Genomic DNA, 18,504 nt, shown 5'->3' with positions numbered 1-18,504 from the left:
TTGTAGCCAAAAGTCCAGGACATCTCCTTCCCCACCTTGTGCCAAACTTTACAGCAACTCTGCTCTTCCACAAAAGGTGTCCTGGTGCCACTGCCAAGGCTGGACTGTTTGGCCACTGATATGACCCAATATAGCACTTCTTAAGGGCTCGGGGGGTCTTGAGTTGGTTTCACTTACCAAGGCTCGCCTCGGCCAACAGCAGGTAAGCAGGCACAAGCTCCACTGAACTCAGGCCATGCACATTCATGCGGAAGCGAAGAGAATGCAAAGCTGCTGGGACAGCATCTTCATGTTTTCCTTCAAAGAGATATTTCTGGGCTACGGTGTAGCAGAACTCAATCAAATGCTTCTGTGGAAGAAAAAACTAGATCATCCGGACGGTCTAATGGTAAAAGGCAATGCCAAATATAGAGGTACATTTGGAGATATGGCCAACATCTGACGAATTGATTCAGGGTACACAGTGAGCCTGCCTATATTAAGGTGGACGCGAGACCCCAAATAGGTGATATAAAAAGGCAAAGCTGGACTGTGAGTTCCTCAAGGTCCAGGAACAAGGGTCTTCTCAGCTTAGCTCAGTGCTTGGCATAAATGAGCGCTCAATATAAAATTATTAAACGCATGTTATTCTTACATTTATAATAAAAATTTAGTTTAGCAAAGCTGTCACGTCTCAGGACAATCCAAAACTTTCCGCCTTTCTATTTGAGTTAATTTTGAGAGAACATCTTATTTTTCCCTCTGGAATTATCCTGCTTAGCTAATATCGGAAACAACTTTAACTCTGCATTGTTATCAGGCCACTCTCAAAGTGTCACAAGACTAAAACTGATGAATCTGGTGTTTTGAGACTTACGGCTTTGAAAACGCTATTTTTTTGAACACGAATTTATATGCTATCAATGCTGTGATAATAGTTTTCCTAATCTCCTTTACCTTTTCATTAGTATATCCATACATCAGTTTTTGACCTCCTGCTATGTGCCTAAGCTCTTATCACAGTTCTTGGCATATGTGGATGTTATGGGTAAATTTCGTGCCCCCATGAATTTCCTATGTTGAAGCTCTAACCCCAGTACTTCAAATGTGACTGCCTTTGGAGACAGGGCCTTGACAGAGGTGATTAAGGTAAAATGAGGCCATAGGGTGGGCCCTATCCAGTGGGACTGGTGTCCTTATAAGAAGAGGAATTTGGACACACAGACACCAGGGATGCGTGTGCGCAGAGGAAACCAACCCTGCTGACACCTATCATTGATCTTGGACTTCCAGCCTCCAGAACTGTGAGAAAACAAATTTCTGTTGTTTAAGCCCCCTGGCCTGTGCTATTTTGTTACGGTGGCCCCAGGAAACGAATACACCAGGTATTCAGGAAATACGTGGAGGAAACTGACGGAACGGTATCGAGGACATAAAGACATAAAACAACAGCCGTGCCCCCAGAGCGGTTACCATTTAGTGATCTCCCCCAGCACACCCTCTTTCCTGGGCGTTCCGCTGCACCCACAAGTCAAGCCCGTGGCAGTCCTGCAGGACGTACCTGCCGCTGCTGCAGCTGCTGCAGCCCGTGCTTCCGTTCTTCCTCCGAGTTGTAGAAGGGCATGGAGGTACGCAGCGGAATCAGGAGCTGGCAGATCTTCTCGTGGATGCTGCCCCAGTCAGCTCTTTGATGAACCACACCACTGACAATAAAGACATGGGCTTCGTTATCTTCACCTCTGGCCTGATCTAAGATTCTGCTGGCCCTACTACTGGGCCCTAGAAACCAGAAGAGTAAGCCCAGCACAAACCAGGCAGGGAACCCCAAGCCATTCCTGACGCGAATCTCTTTTCTTTCACGTGGTCATTTGATGGTGTAAAAATTAGTTCGGGACGGGGTGGGTGGGAGGCTGCTGTGTCTGCAGGCACAGGTGTGCTGCTGTGGCTATTCTGCTTTTCTGCTTAATTAGTAACAACGAAGACAACTTTAACTCTGCATGGTTCTAAGACCATTTTCAAATATCTGAAGACTGCAGCTGACCGATTTGAGGGCCTTTTTTCTTGGGGAAGGGAAAGGAGTTTACATTTGATGAGGCCCTAGGAGACGCTTCCCTGTACTCGGTTCCACCATGTTGCATGGCTCTGGAGAGCACCACTTGCATTGTCTTCTGTGCTCCACAGGGCCATTCACACAGAACACAATGTGAATGCCCCCCAGTCCCAGGGGTGCAGCAGGGGGTTTTGCATGTACCTACCTAACTTTTTGAAAACAAAACAAAATCTATTATTACTGTTTCAAAGGTAAACAAGCATAGGCATGGAGAGCCCAAGTAGTTACTCTAAGCCTGTACTCCAAAGCCAGTTGTTTTTATAGCTCTCCAGAGGGAGCTACTGTGACAGTTGGGTGTACTGCTCTTCTGGCTATTTTACATGCATATTTAGTGCTTTTAAACACTTAATTGGACAGCACAGATATAGAACATTTGCATCACTGCAGAAAATTCTATTGGACAGCACTCCTACAGAGAATCCACTCCCATTCCTTAAATAATTGCCTCTGTGAATGACTCCCCTATCTATTACCCAGTTCTGACCCTTCCTCCAATTATGTTTTTTTCTATGTTTTAAAATTGATGTATATTCACATGCCATAAAACTCACCATTTTAAGTGTACAATTCAGTGTTTTTTTAGTATGTTCACTAGGTTATGTAACCATCACCCAACCTAATTCCGGGACATTTTCATTACTCAAAAAAAACTCCATCCACTCTAGCAGTTACTCTCATGCTTCCCTCCACCCATTGGTGCCCAGAAACCACTAATCTACTTTCTCTATTTATGTGTCTATTCTGGACATTGCACACAAATGGAAACAGACGATATGTGGTCTTTCACGTCAGCCTTCTTTCACTTAGGATGATTTTTTCAAGGTTCATCCATGTGGTACCATGTATCAATATTTTATCCATTTTTACAACTGAATAATATTCCACTATAAGACTATAGCATAATTTTTTTATTCATTCATCAGTTGATGGACATTTGGGTTATTTCCACTTTGTGCCTATTATGAATAATGCTGCTATGAACATTTGTGTACAACTCTGTGTGTGGACACATTTTCATTTCTTTGGGGTATCTACCTAAGAATAGAATTGCTTAGTCATATAATAACTCTATGTTTAACTTTTCGAGGACTGCCAAACTATCTTCTACAGAGGCTGTACCTTTTTACAATCCCACCAGGAGTGTATGAGGGTTTCATTTTTTCTACATCCTTGCCAACACCTGTTATTTTTCTGTCTTTTTTATTATAGCCATTGTAGTGTGGTATCTCATTGTGATTTTACTTTATATTTCCTTAATAGCCAATAATGTTGAGAAGCACTTCATGTGCTTATTGGCCATTTATATATCTTCTTTGGGGAAATGTTTATTCAAATCCCTTGCCCATTTTTTAACTGGGCCTTTTATCTTTTTACTGTTGAGTTTTAAGAGTTTGTAGGGGCTGGCCCTGTGGCCGAGTGGTTAAGTTCACGCGCTCCGCTGCAGGCGGCCCAGTGTTTCATTGGTTTGAATCCTGGGCACGGACATGGCACTGCTCATTAAACCACACTGAGGCAGTGACCCACATGCCACAAATAGAAGGACCCACAACGAAGAATATACAACTACGTACTGGGGGGCTTTGGGGAGAAAAAGGAAAAAAATAAAATCTTTAAAAAAAAAAGAGTTTGTAAAGAACTGGAAACTAGTTCCTTTTCAGATATATGATTTGCAAATATTTTCTCCCATTCTGTGGGTTGTCTTTTCACTCTCTTGATAGTGTTCTCTGATGCACAAAAGTTTTTAATTTTGATGATGTCCAACTTTTTTCCTTTGGTTCCTTGTGCTTTTGGTGTCACATCTAAGAACAGTTGCCTAATGCAAGATCACAAAGATTCATAACTGTTTCCTTCTAAAGTTTTATGTTTTTAGCAGCTATATTTAGGTCTTTTTGTTTATGGTGTAAGGTATGGACCCAAATTTATTCTTTTGCATGTGGATATCCAAATATCCCAGCACCATTTGGAAGGAAACATTCCTTCCCCAATTGGCACTCTTGTTAAAAATCAATTGACCATAGATGTAATGTGTTTATTTCTGGACTCTCAATTCTACTCCATTGATGTACATGTCTGTCCTTATGCCAGTACCACACTGTCTTCAATACTGTACCTTTGTAGTAAATTTTGAAACTGAGAAGTGTGAGTCCTCCAACTTTGTTCTTTTTCAAGATTGTTTTAGCTATCCTGGGTCCCTTGCATTTTCATATGAACTTTAGGGTCAGTGTGTCCATTTATGCAAAAATGACAACTGAAATTCTGATGGGGATTGCATTGAATCTGCAGATCAATTTGGGGAATGTTACTATCTTAACAATACCAAGTCTTCTAATCTATGAATATGAAACATCTTTCCATTTATTTAGGTCTTCTTTCTAATTTCTTTCAACGACATTTTGCAGTTTTCAGTGTATAAGTCTTATACTTTTTTGGTTAAATTTATTCCTTTTTTGGTGTTATTGAAAATAGAATGGCTTTCTTAATTTAATTTTCAGGTTGTTCATCACTAGCATGTAGAAACACAACTGATTTTTGCAGATTGATCTTGTATCCTGTAACCTTGCTGAATTCAGTTGCAAAAACCTATTAAGGTTTTTTTGTGGGTTCTTTAGGGGTTTCTCTATATAAGATCATATCATTTGCAAATAGAGGTACTTTTACTCCTTATTTTCCAAGCTGGATGCCTTTTATTGCATTGTCTTGCCTAATTGACCCAACTAGAACCTCTAGTAAAATGTTGAATAGAAGTGGTGAAAGTGACATTCTTGTCTTATTCCTGATTTCAGGAGGGAAAGCTTTTAGTCTTTGTCTATTAAGTACAGTGTTAACTCTGTGTTTCTCTATGGGTTTTTCATAGATACCCTTTACCAAGTTATGGATGTTACTTTCTATTCCCAGTTTGGTAAGTGTTTTTATCATAAAAGGTGTTGGATTTTTGTCAAAACGCTTTTTCTACATTTATTGAGATGATCATCTGGTTTTTGTATTTTATTCTATTAATATTCTATTATTAAGGATTCTATATATTAAGGGTAATATTCTAGTAAGTCTTATATTGATTGATTGTATGTTGAACCAACCTTGAATTCCTGGGAAAAATCCTACCTGGTCATGTTGTATAATCCTTTTTATGTGCTGCTGGATTTGGCTTGCCAGTATTTTGTTGAGGATTTTTGCATCTATATTCATAAAGGATATTGGTCTGTAGTTTTCTTTTCTTGTGATGTGTTTGTCTGGTTTTGGTATCAGGATAATATTGACCTCATAAAATGAGTGGAGAGCTGTTCCTTCCTCTGTTTTTTTCTTCTTTGAAAGAGTTTGTGAAAAATTGGTGTTAATTCTTCTTTAAATATTTGATAGAATTCACCAGTGAAGTCATCTGGTCCAGAGCTTTTCTTTGTGGAAATTTTTTTTTATTACTAGCAAAATCTCTTGGGTTATAGATCTACTTAGATATTCTATTTCATCTTCAATCAGTTTTGGTAGTTTTTTTCTTATTAGGAATATATTTCATCCATGTTCTGTAATTTGTTGGCATACAAGTGAACATAGTATTCTCTTTTATTTCTGCAAAGTTGGTAGCAATGTCCCCGATTTCATTTCTGGTTTTAATAATTTGAGTCTTCTTTTCTTGGTCAGTCTAGCTAAAGGTTTGTCAATTTTATTGACCTTTTTAAAGAACTAACTTTTGGTTTTGTTGATTCTCTTGTTTTCTTATTATGTATTTCATTTATCTCTGCTCTAACTTTTAATATTTCCCTCCTTCTGCCAGCTTTGGGTTGAGTTTGCTCTTTTTTCTCTAGTTTCTTAAAGTGGAAGGCTGAGTTATTGATTTGAGATCTTCCTTCTTTTTTAATGTACGTGTTTGCAGCTATAAATTTCCCTCTGAGTACTGCTTTCACTGCATCCCATAAGTTTTAGTATGTTGTGTTTTTGTTCTCATTTCATCTTGATGAGGTTCAGGACAGGCTTCCCTGAAATAATGTGGATTATTTTGAGTTGCAAACAACCTAGGCTCAGAAGGCTCAAGAAGAACCTTGACCTTCCCCCAAACTGCCTATAAGAACTTAAGATAGAAGGGCCTGTCCCAGGAAGGAACTATCATCATAGATAACTCTAGTATCATAGGAACTAGGTGAGGTAGACAGGGAGGAACTTAGCAAGGCCCATTTGATCAAAGTCCTCTCGGGTCCCATTGTTCCTAGATGGCCCAGCAAACATTTGTTTACCAAACATGAACTCTTTTCATCTCCCTGTAAATTGCCTTTTTTCCCTTTGAAGTCCCAGGTCTCTATTTCCTTTACCTTAGTCCAGAATGGCATATATACCTCATTTTGCCTGTCACTGGAATTTTTCTTGCTTATGAGAATTCCCCATGTGCATGTATTAAACTTTGCTTGATTTTCTCCTGTTAACCTGCTTTATGTCATTTTAATTATTCAATCAGCCATAAGAACCAGAAGGTGAACCACCACATTTTTGGCTTGGTTGGCAGGATACTCACTGGTTGGCAAGATCTTCTCTGGCTGAAAAAACTGCCTTGTCTGGCTGGAAGAACTGCTTTCTCCCTAGGACTAGTGCAGATGAAGAGATCCTGGGTCATCTGACAAGACACAAGAGGTAATATTTCTTACCATGTCAGCTTCCCAGAATCTCTTATCTGCAGGGTCTGGTGAAAGCAAGCAATGAGAATTTTTTCTCTCTCATTCTAAATTTAGATCAGCAAGAGAAAATATTTGTGAAACTAGTTTCTTAGGCTTTCAGCAACTCTGGTATTTGGTGCAATACTCTCAGCTTTATTGATCCTTTTCCTCCCAGAGATGGTCATTGTTTTTTTTCTTTGTCTCTGTCTTTCATGTCATTTGTCGTAAGAAGGAAATACCATAGGGTAGGACATAAGCCTAAGCCCTGTAAGCTTGTTGTTTGAGGCAACCCTGCAGACTGGTGAATTTGAGGGTCTCAGCAGATTGATGTCTATTTAGATAAACTTTGCTGTGGGTTAATATGCACATGAGGTAAAAGCTATTGCTCAGGGACATCTTGGGAGCCAAAGCCACAAAGTTGGCGGGCAAGGGTGGAGCACTGAAGACCCATGAGGGTGCTCACCACCACAGGAAGGCTCCCATGATAGGATAAATGGGTCATGGAATGGGTTAGATCAACAGTAGGTCACCCACAACCTCAAGAAAGTTTTGGTGCAATGAAGTACTCTGTAAAACACACACGTGGCACATCTCTCCTAGGTGTTAGTTTGGCCCCAAGAGACTCAAGGCTTAGCTAAAGCTGTTAATATGCATATAAGAAAAACCAGATGAGGTTTTTCCTTCCTTCTTGTTCTGTCCTGAGAGCTTGGCTTTTTGGCCAGTGAGAATATTATCTGGTCTCCGCCATCTGGAAGGTGCATTTACCAGAGCGCACCTTCGTGGCTAGTTGAATAGACTGGGGTTCCAAGATGCAAAATCACCATCAGCACACTCTTTGTCTGGCTGTGCCAGCTCTCAGAAGAGTTTGTCATAAGGGGTCCCAGTCCATAAGAGGCCTTTTTGTCTCAACCTTCATTGCTTGTTAGTGCTAGAAAAATACCATTCCAGTGGCACCTGCCCAGTGTCACTGATTAGTCGGTCTGTGACTGGAGGCCTCCCACGCTCTCCTGGGAGACTGGAGACACCATTTTCACTATACCATCCTTACTACCTGTGCAACGAAGGTCTTTACTTTCTCTGACTATTTTTGGGAGTGAACTTTTTGGGTCATGGGGGCTAACCATCTGTGCCCTGTCCAGGGATGCCTCTAGCATCCATGGTAAAGATTTATTCCAAGCCTGGAAAGTTACCTCTGGGTCTTCCCATAAGGCTTATTGTACTGAGTTGCTATTGGGATAAATATACAAATGAAGATCCTTTTTATCAATGGCCAGACAATGGATCTTTTAAATTGGAAAAACTTCTATATTTTAAAAATATTTTAGAGAGCTCTCATCACAAGCAGCAGCCTTATTGGTATTTATGAGAGCATCAAATTGAAAAGAAAACCCAAAATAAGTATAACAGTTAGCCTCAGGGAATTCCTTAATAAAATGAAAGAACAGAAGTCAGACTTAGAACAAAGATGAAAAACAAATCTAACAAAAATTCCCCTTCTCCTCCCTCTTATACTCTCCTATATCCCCTACTCCCTGACCCCCGAAGGTCTTTCGGATCTCTAGGTCCCTGGTTTAAACCTGCTCCCTCTCAATGCTCAGCTCCTCAGCCAGCTTCTCAGTGAGTTCCCTTAGATCCTTAAACTCCAGCTTCTCCAGAAAACCTCCAGCTGCCTATTTTAACTTCCCTCTTAGAAGACTTACAGGAGGCACTCAGGCCTGACCTCCAAGCTAGGGTCTTACGGGTCACTTGCATAAATGCTGAAAGCCAAGAAGTGAATTTAGCAGAAGCAGCCAGGAAGGGCCAAAAGGCTCACTTTGCTGTCCCTTATGAGTCCTCCTACTTCCCAGGGCTCTGTAATCAGGCTCTGCCAGCTTCAGGCATTCCTATGCAGTGTCCATTGTGGATGTATCCTGGACCTCTGCTCACAGAATTCACGTCCGCGGGACACCAGCCAATTTATTAAATTATAAAACCCTCCTGCCTCCATTGTCAGAAGATCCTACAAAATTTAGAGAGGAGTTAGAAAGATTAGCAGCAATTCATAACCCCACTCACAGAGACCTTGACTGGCTGCTAAGGGATGTTCTTCTAGCCCACGATTATACAGTAGTTATCAAACAGGCCAGACGTCCCCCTGGAGAAGATCCCTCTCATAGGGGAAACAGACCGCCAGCCCCTCTCCAAGGCCCTCCTGTAAATGGCTAGGAAATGGCTCTGCTAGAGGCGATATTCAAGGTTTAATAGGAATGATTTTAGAGGCATTTCCTCCTAAAGTTAATTGGTCAAGAATTGAATTGTGCACTCAGAAAGAAGGGAACATCTAAAGGCCTTTGCTGAACGTTTTATGCAAAGTTTTCAAAGCCACACTGCACTAAACCCAGAAGCCCCAGAGCACAGGGCTCTCCCAATTCCTGCTTTACAAGGAAATTTTCTCCTGATATTAAAAAACAAATTCAAAATAGTGTGTTTGGTTGGTCTGGGCAACTGTTAAGTGTGATAATGGAAGCTGCTACACAATTCTTTGAAAAAAGTCTGCAGGAAAGCAGCAGAAAAAAAAAAAATTAAAAGCAACCATTCTCTCTTTGCAGCTTGAATCTTCAGAGGAGAAAAATGTGACTCTGAGAGTAAATTAAAGCCTACTCAGAGGCTCCCTATTTGCTTCCAGACAAGTGCAGGTATTGCAAGAAACTGGGGCCTTGGAAAAAAATTGTCCCACACTTAAGAGAAGGGAACATTTAAGAAGTAGCCCCCGAGGCCCCAGCACCCCCAGAAGGTTCATTTTTCTCCTCCTGAGGGGCATTTCCCCCTCAAATGATGGGGTCGGCCAATCCTCAGTGGCACCTCAGAGCCTACCATTAAACTTAAAATAGAGGATGGGGAACTGAATTTCTTAATTGAAACTCGTGCAACTCTTGCTACTATCCATTCAGAGGATTTCTTTGTCACCTCTGATTCTATTCAAGCTGCTAGAGTCTCTGGGGAGCCTATTTCATTGCCCATAACTCAGCCCACCCCAATATCTTTACGCCTTAACACCCATCATGCCTTTCTAGTGTCTGACTGTTCTACTAGCAAACTTTTTTGGCAGAGATTTTTTTCTGTAAATTTACTGTCACTATAAATTGTAATGAGAAAGGTGTTTTTATCTCCCTGCCCTCAGACCAAACCCCAAATCTCCTATTTTCCTGCTAGAAAGTCATGCTGATTTAAATTCATCTGAAGAGGATGAGTCTTTAAAAGATGTTTCAATTAGTCTTTGGGCTACACATGCAAATGAAGTAGGATTGTTACCGAGTGCAGAACCCGTGCACATTACTTGGAAAAAGAATACACCGTTTCCATCAGTACAAAGAACGTAATCTGTAAGACTTCCTTTTGCAACAGAGTGTACTAGTTTTTACTTCCTCAGCTTTTAATACTCCAGTCTTGCCAATGAAGAAGGCAAATTTGACTCAGTTGGGAACCAGATCTATAGATTTGTACAAGATCTGAGAGTCAGAAACTCTTGTGTAATTCCTCAGCATCCTGTGATCCCTAATCCAGCTGTCATCCTGACCTCAGTTCCTGCTGATGCAGCCTGGTTTACAGTAGTTGATCTCTGCTCAGTTTTCTTTCCAATCCCATTGCACCCTGACTCACAATTTATTTTTACACTTACATTTACAGGGAGGCAATTAACATGGTCACACCTACCTCAGGGATCTCCTTAAGTCCCCCTCAACATTTTCCCAAGTCCGTAAAGCAGACTTGGATTCTGTAGCCTTTACCCAAGGCTCCACACTTGTTCAGAATGTTGGTGACCTTGCATTCTGTAACCAAACTAAACAGGGAGCTCTTAGAGACGCCCTCATTCTCCTGAAGACACAAGCTGCATGAGGCCATAAAGCCTCCAGATCTAAACTTCAGAGGGTACGAATGACTGGTACCTACTTAGGGCATGAGATATCTCAAGGCATCCAAAAGCTACCCTCAAAAGCCTTGAGTCAATTTTGTTCATCCCTCTCTCCCAAATGACAAAACAGCTACATAAATTTCTAAGGGCAGCTAGTTACTGCCACCAATGGATTCCTAACTTTGCAGCCCTTGCTAAACCTCTATATGCCCTTCTCCCAGATATCATTCCAGAGCCTATTTCCTGGCCTTCACAGGCATTAACCTCCTGTGAAGCATTAAAATTTGCTTTGTCCACAGCTCCGGCTCTTGGCTTACTTAATTTTCACAAATCTTTTCATCTATACTGCCAGGAAAATAATGGGATTGCTACAGGCAATCTAGGACAGTCTATTGCCTCTCAGATATGTCCTATAGCATATTTCTCATGCCAACTAGACCCTGTGGCATTAGGTATGCCCCCATGCTTGTGTGCGTGGCTGCAGCTGCCACCTTGTTTGACAAAGCCAGTACTCTTACATTAGGCTCCCCCATTCATCTCTATGTTCCCCATGCCGTGTCTGCTGTTTTACAAGTTCATAGGACGCAGCACCTCTCTACACAGCGACAGACCACCTATGAGCAGGCTCTCTGACCAATCCTTTCATCACAAACATCATTGTAACACTTTAAATCCAGCTACTTGATTAACCCTCCCTGATGATGGACAGCCTTACTCTACTCGACATGACTGCCTTACAACTATAGAATTGGTCTCAAAGCCATGAGAGGATCTCTCAGACATCCCTTTAGATAACTCAGACTTACTTCTATTTTGTGATGGCTCCTGTAAATGAAATTTACGGGGAAACATAAAAACTGGTTATGCCTTAGTTTCCCCTCATGAAACTCTCAAGGCTCTTTAGCCACTGTAAAATCAGCCCAAGCTGCTGAACTCATAGCTTTTACTAGACCTTGCACCTTAGCAAAAGGGAAAACTGCCACTATCTACACAGACTCCAGATTTGCTTTTGGAGTCTGCATGCTGTTGGCACAATTTGAAAATCCATGGATTCTTGACTTCTACAGGAACTCCTATTGTTAATGGGCATAGACTCCCTGCCCTATTGCAAGCTTTTCATCTTCCTTCTAAAATTGCCATTGTTCATTGTTCAGCCCATACTAAGGAGACAGATGCTCTGTCTTTAGGAAATGATAAGACTGACAGAGCTGCTAAACATGTAGCTCAAAACAGACTCCCCTAACCTTTTTCCGCTGAACTTTTAAACCTGCCTTAATGCCCGGCTGATAATATTAACTATCAGACAAATGCCCCACAATCTGAAAATAACAATTGGACAAAAAAGGGTGACAAATAATGATCACATGGATTGGACATTGGGCCAAACGGAATTCCTGTACCTCCTTTGCTTTTGGCTTTTTGGCTTGCACTTATCTCCCATCAAATGGGACATATGTGTACAGTGGGGATAGTTAAGGAATTGACAGACAATTGCTTTTGCCCTGGCATCCACAAAATTTCTGACCAAGTTATTTTCCAGTGCACTACTTGCAGATCTCACCAAATTTCTGGGAGAAATCAACATACCCCAGGACGTCCTCCTAGGCCCACGCTGCCCTTTGCCGCACTCCAAATCAATCTTATAGATTTGCCCCCAGCCTTAGGCTACTGTCACTGTTTGGTTATTGTCTGCATGTTTAGTGGATGGACAGAATGCTGTCCATCTAGACGTGCTGATGCCACAACACTGGTAAAGAAATGAATAACTGAAATTATTTCTCATTTAGGCATTCCTTTATGGATTGAATCAGACCAAGGAACTCATTTTACAGCAGACATAAACCGCTTGCTTGCAGAAACTCTGGGGCACTCATGAAAATTTCATATCCCATATCATTCTCAAACTGGACTTAAATGGCCAGAAGCTTTGCCCTGAGCCCTTATAAAGATCATGGATTAACTCCTTTTGAAATAGTTTTGGACACCCGATGCCTACCAGCATCTCTAAACCTTTCATTCCTGGCTTAAATGAATACTGTAGGAACTTAAGTGAAAAATTCGATGCTGTGACTAGCTATACACAAGAATTAACTAGTATACTTGAAGCACATTGTCAACAGGTAAAAGAGGTGTGGCTCCCACCGACTGCGAAGGCTTGCCATCCCTTGCCACCAGAAGACCAAATGTACATCAAGGTCTTTGAGGAAAACATGTGCCATCACCTTCCTGGGAAGGAGCTTATGAAGTACTACTAATCACCTACACTGCCATCAGAATAAAAGAAAAATCTTCCTGGATCCATGCAAGCCATGCCAAATAGACACAGCACATCGCTCTCAAGACAGCTGGGAGACAGTTCCCACAGATGACCTAAAACTAAGGATCCCCAGGGCCAATCCCCAGGCCCCAGAAGCAGCTGGCATCATGAAGTAGACAGCTTTTCCCAAGATCACAGACCAAGAAACTGCTTTCACCTATTCTCCCCATCCCCTCCACTTTTACAACTCCAGATGCACACACTTAAAAAAACAACCTTTTATTACTAACGAATATTTTTAAAATCATTTCTTAGAAAGCTGACTGGAAAGAGTTGGTCTCTATCTACCCTACTTCTCCTCTCTAAGTTTCCACTATGGGCTCTTTTTCAGTCTGTCTTACTCTTACTAGCCCTCTCTTTTTCAACAGGTTGAGTGCAGACCAAACATCCCCTTATGCCAGTTTACTAAACCCTGGCCATGCTAACTAATCAATCTGACTGTTGGTTATGTCAACATCTAGATAGTGCAAAAGAACCTTAGCTATTCTTTGTTTCTTCTGATATGAACACCTGGTGGACCAATATGGAAGATGGATGACCACAGGGTACGGTATCCAAAAGAAAAACATCACTCTGACTCTTCTCCTAGCTCCTTCTGTCACCAAATACTCCACCCTAAATGTCAGCCAACTTACAAACTTGGGTTCCTTTGTTCCTAAGTTTGTGCCACATAAATGTGCCAGTGGAGATATCATAGAGAAGCTGCTTGTGTATCACAACTCCAGGTTCTTTTCCCCAGCTTTGGAGATTATGAATTGGAAAGGCGATCTTAAATCTCTCCATGGTAATGGAACAAGAGTTCAATACCACTGTACAAACTTTGAAAACACTCCAGTCAGAGGTTAACAGTCCAGCCTCTGTGGTGCTCCACAATCGACGTGCTCTGAACACACTGACTGCCCAGCAAGGAGAAGCTTGTGCAATCACCAGTGAGAAATGTTGCTTTTAGGTGAATCAATTAGGGCAAGTAGTATGCAATTTATATCATTAAAAGAGAAGATTAACATTTTCCAGCAGATAAATGAAGCTCACACATTTTATTGGACTGACCTATCCCAGGATTGGGGAACTGGTTTAACGGGGTGTGGGGAAATGTGCTCCAATCTGTTCTTTTCTGTTTGTTCATCCTCATTCTAATCTATGTTCTTTTCTCCCTTTGCAGATTTCTTACCATTCGGCTACTAACCCCTTTTCTCTCTCCACAGTCACCAGTTCAGCTTTTAATATGTGAAACTTCCAGATAAATTTCAGAAGAGGGAAATGACAGGGTTCAGGGCAGGCTGCCTCAAGATGTGGCACTCTGGGATGCAGATTATTTCAAGCTGAAAACAATCAAGGCTCAGAAGGCTCAAGAAGAACCTTTGACCCTCCCCTAAAGTGCCTAAAAGAATTTAAGATAGAAGGGCCTGTCCCAGGAAGGAACTATCACCATAGATAACTCTAGTATCATAGGAACTAGGTGAGGTAGACAGGGAGGAACCTAGCAAGGCCCATTTGATCAAAGTCCTCTCCTGTCCCTTTGTGCCTAGATGGCCCAGCAAACATTTGTTTACCAAGCATGAACTCTTTTCATCCTCCTGTAAATTGCCTTCTTTCCCTTTGAAGTCCCAGGTCTCTATTTCCTTTCCCTTAGTCCAGAACGGCATATATACTTCATTTTGCCTGACTGTCACTGGAATTCTTCTTGCTTATGAGAATTCCCTATGTGCACATATTAAACTTTGTTTGAATTTCTCCTGTTAACCTGCCTTATGTCATTTTAATTTTTCCATCAGTGATAAGAACCAGAAGGGGAAGGGGGGAACTTTCCTCTACTCCACAATCTCAAAGCATTTTCTAATTTCCCTCGTGATTTCTTCTTTAACCCATTCGTTGTTTGAGTGTGTTATTTCCATACATTCATAAATTTCCCAAATTTCCTTGCTATTGATTACTAATTTTGTTCCATTGTGGTTGGAGAAAATACTTTGTATGATTTCAGTCCTTATAAATTTATTGAGACTTGTTTTATAGTCTAACATATGGTCTATTCTGGAAAATGTTCCATATGTACTTAAGAAGAATGTGTATTCTGCTGTTATTGGGTGGTGTTCTATAGACATCTGTTAGGTCTAGTCGGTTTATAGTGTTGTTCAAGTCTTATATTTCCTACTGTTGTTCTCTCTAGTTGTTCTATTCGTTATTGAAAATGGGATATTAAAGTGTCCAACTATTATTATTGAATTATTTCTCCTTTCAATTCTGACAGTTATTGTTTCATGTATTCTAAGACTGTTGTTGGATGCACACAATCTTGGGTTTTTGCATTTTTATTGCCTATTACATATTTTTATTTAATGTGAGGAAGTTAACTGTTTCATTCCATTTATACATATTCCAAAATAGGTAACAATAACCTAGAGCAGGGGTCAACAAAGTTTTCCTGTAAAGGCCCAGATAGTAAATATTTTAAGCTTTGAGAGCTGTATGCTCTCTGTTGCAACTACTCAACTCTATTGTAGCACAAAAGCAGTCATACACAATACACAGCTGTGTTTGAGCACTCTTTCTCCTTCCTTCCTTCCTTCTGGGACAACAGAAATGCAATAAAGTGTTTTCTTCATAAACTGTGACTGCTATTACAGAAATGACACAAAGCATTTTAAAAAGGTTTTTTCGATACAAAATTGTTGTAAACGAATCAATAAAAGCACTTAACAGCCAGGATATAGAAACAGTTGAGTTCCACAGGGTATTTATTAAGTAGGGGCTTGTTGAATAATGGTGCAAGCAATGGAAATATTAACTTAACTGCCTGAACTTTTGTTCCACTGAGAGCATTTGACATATCTTCCTTTCTAAATAAAGTGAGCATTATTTATATATTCATGAGCTCTCTCATTCTTCATCTGTCTCACCCCTAACACCCAACACAGGCCTACGCATAAAGAAGGAGTTGAATGGGGTTGGCCCAGTGGCACAGTGGTTAAGTTTGCATGCTCTGCTTTGGTGGCCTAGGGTTTGTGGGTTCGGATCCTTGGCGCGGACATGGCACCACTCATCAAGCCATGCTGTGGTGGCATCCCGCATAAAAAATAGAGGAAGATTAAGGGGCCGGCCCCATGGTCGAGTGGTTAAGTTCGCGCGCTCTGCTTTGGTGGCCCAGGGTTTCGCTGCTTCAGATCCTGGGTGTGGACCTGGCACCGCTCATCAGGCCATGCTGAGAGGGCGTCCCACATGCCACAACTAGAAGGACCCACAACTGAAAATACACAACTATGTACCAAGGAGCTTTAGGGAGGAAAAAGGAAAAAAATAAAATCTTTGGGCCTGGCCCGGTGGCGCAGAGGTTAAGTGTGCACATTCCACTTCTTGGCGGCCTGGGGTTCACCGGTTCGGATCCTGGGTGCGGACATGGCACCACTTGGCACACCATGCTGTGGTAGGGGTCCCACATATAAAGTAGAGGAAGATGGGCACAGATGTTAGCTCAGGCCAGGCTTCCTCAGCAAAAAAAAGAGGAGGACTGGCAGTAGTTAGCTCAGGGCTAATCTTCCTCAAAAAAAAAAAAGAAAAAAATAGAGGAAGATTGACACAGATGTTAGCTCAAGGCCCATCTCCCTCACCAAAAAAAAGACTTTAAAAATATGTTCTCAACCAGGGCTCACAATCAAGTAGCTTGTGAGCCAGACATGTTCTGTTTGGCCATTATCATGTTTCTTAAACTAAATTTGAATGTCTTTAGGCAGAGCATTCATTCTCCAGTTCACCACAGATCCTACTGTCTCTGACTATTGAACACTATTTCACTGTTTTCTTTTCCCGGCCAGTAATCTGTGCCCCATATGTTAAATAAACAGAAAAATTATTGCAAAATACTCTTATCTATATACCATAATTTGCTAGCCTATAGTACTGAAGCCTCTTTCACCTGTCAGTAATGTTTCAGTGTGTACTTTAATAAAATTTCCTTTTCTTAAAAATGTTCTATTCCCTGGGAACATTCTCACAATTCAACATAGAATGACATGCACATGATTATACAGAGTGTATAAAATAAATGTATTTATAGAAAAAGAATGTAAGGAAATTCACCAAAATATCAAGTTATTGACCTCTGGGTTATGAGATTACAGATGATTTTTCTTCTTTATTTTTTATATTTTCAAGTTTTCTGCAGTGAGCATAAATTACATTTATAATCAGGAAAAAAATCATTTCCCAAAAAAATAAACTTTCACAAATTCAAGTTGATTGTCCTTCCTGCTCTTTAAATTTGGGATGAGGAAAAAGAATATTTATTGAGTGCCAACTTGGTCCCAGACATGGTGCTAGATTCTTTACATTCAATCACAAAAACCCTGTGAGGGAGAGGTACTAAAGGCCCCATATTTGAGATATAGAACAACTACCTCAGTTTTATTTTATGGAAAAATATTGAAATCTCCAGAACACAAGGATATAGAAATCTGGAGAAAAGAGGGAGAAACAAAGAGGTGAAGACCTTAAAGAAAATTAAAGGCAGTGAAAGAAGAGAAAGAAAATAATGGAGGATAAGAGCATAGGAAATGATAATTTATTCATGCATTCATCAAATATTTAGTTTCGACTATTTCAAGACACTTTGCTGGTGACCTCAGGGTATACATAGATGGGCATACATGTGACAGTCCTTCTACACACACTCAACATGACACCCTGCACTAATGGAGCATAACAAAACTGAGATAACACGCTCACCAACAACTAAAATGGAGAAGAGAAGTAAGAGTCATCTGAGAGCACAGCGTAACTGCAAAGTGAGTTGAGGGGAAGAAGGAGGTACTTCTGGTTGGAGGGATGAAGGGGACAGGGGAAGACGTGGAGGGATGAAGGGGACAGGGAAGAAGCAGAGGGATGAAGGGGACAGGGAAGAAGCAGAGGGAGGAAGGGGACAGGGGAAGACGTGGAGGGATGAAGGGGACAGGGGAAGAAGCAGAGGGAGGAAGGGGACAGGGAAGAAGCAGAGGGACGAAGGGGACAGGGGAAGAGGTGGATGCTCATACTAGGCAAAGGGGTCTAATCTCTCCCAAGTGCCAGGTCTGTACTTAAAGTTGCTTACTGGCCATCTCTCCTAAGTGACTTGAAGGCCCCTCAAACTCTGTGTCCTCAATCCAATCTGTCACCCATCACCTCCTCCCTCTGTTCCTTGGCCAGTTAATAGGTTTATTATCTATTCAGAGGTTCATTTATTCAGCAAATGATCATTGAGTGTCTGGTATGTGCGGGCACTAAGCCTAGTAAAAGACACAGATATTTAACAAATAAACATAAGAATATAAAAGTATAGGAAAAGTGAAGAAAAATGTGAGAGAGAAAAATGAGAGAGGAGTATTTAGATTGGGATTTCCAGAAAGACCTCTTGGAAGAAATAACATTTCTGGGAACTGAAGGATGAGAGGGAGCTGGGAAGATTCATGGGTGAAGGGGAGGTCCCCAGCAGAGGGTACAGGCTGGGCAAAGAATCCAGGGAGGGAAAGACTTAGCAAATTAGAACTGAAAGAAAGCCTCTGAAACTACATCACGGAAAAGAGGGGGTGAGCGTGGT

General features: G+C 41.2%; 1 protein-coding gene across 14 annotated transcripts in view; it reads right to left on the bottom strand.

Annotated features, from left to right (window-relative positions):
* Positions 1–18,504, bottom strand: part of ZMYND12 (zinc finger MYND-type containing 12) — a 35,466-nt gene that overhangs the window by 14,822 nt on the left and 2,140 nt on the right. For 8 of the 14 annotated variants that reach the window (XM_070510153.1, XM_044770551.2, XM_044770546.2 and 5 more), the window contains exons 2-3: positions 1,541–1,682; positions 178–349 (exon numbers count right to left, since the gene is read on the bottom strand). In XM_070510153.1, coding sequence (XP_070366254.1) covers positions 178–349; positions 1,541–1,603 — 235 coding nt within the window. In that variant the 5' untranslated portion in view covers positions 1,604–1,682. Of the gene's footprint in view, positions 1–177; positions 350–1,540; positions 1,683–6,590; positions 6,690–18,504 lie in introns of all 14 variants that reach the window. The other 6 variants (XM_044770547.2, XM_070510149.1, XM_070510155.1 and 3 more) reach the window with 2 other exon arrangements.

Source organism: Equus asinus, chromosome 5 (assembly GCF_041296235.1).
Source record: "Equus asinus isolate D_3611 breed Donkey chromosome 5, EquAss-T2T_v2, whole genome shotgun sequence".
NCBI classification, from domain to species: Eukaryota; Metazoa; Chordata; class Mammalia; order Perissodactyla; family Equidae; genus Equus; species Equus asinus.
Note: the sequence above shows the minus strand (reverse complement) of the source record. Positions and strands in the feature narration are given on the sequence as shown.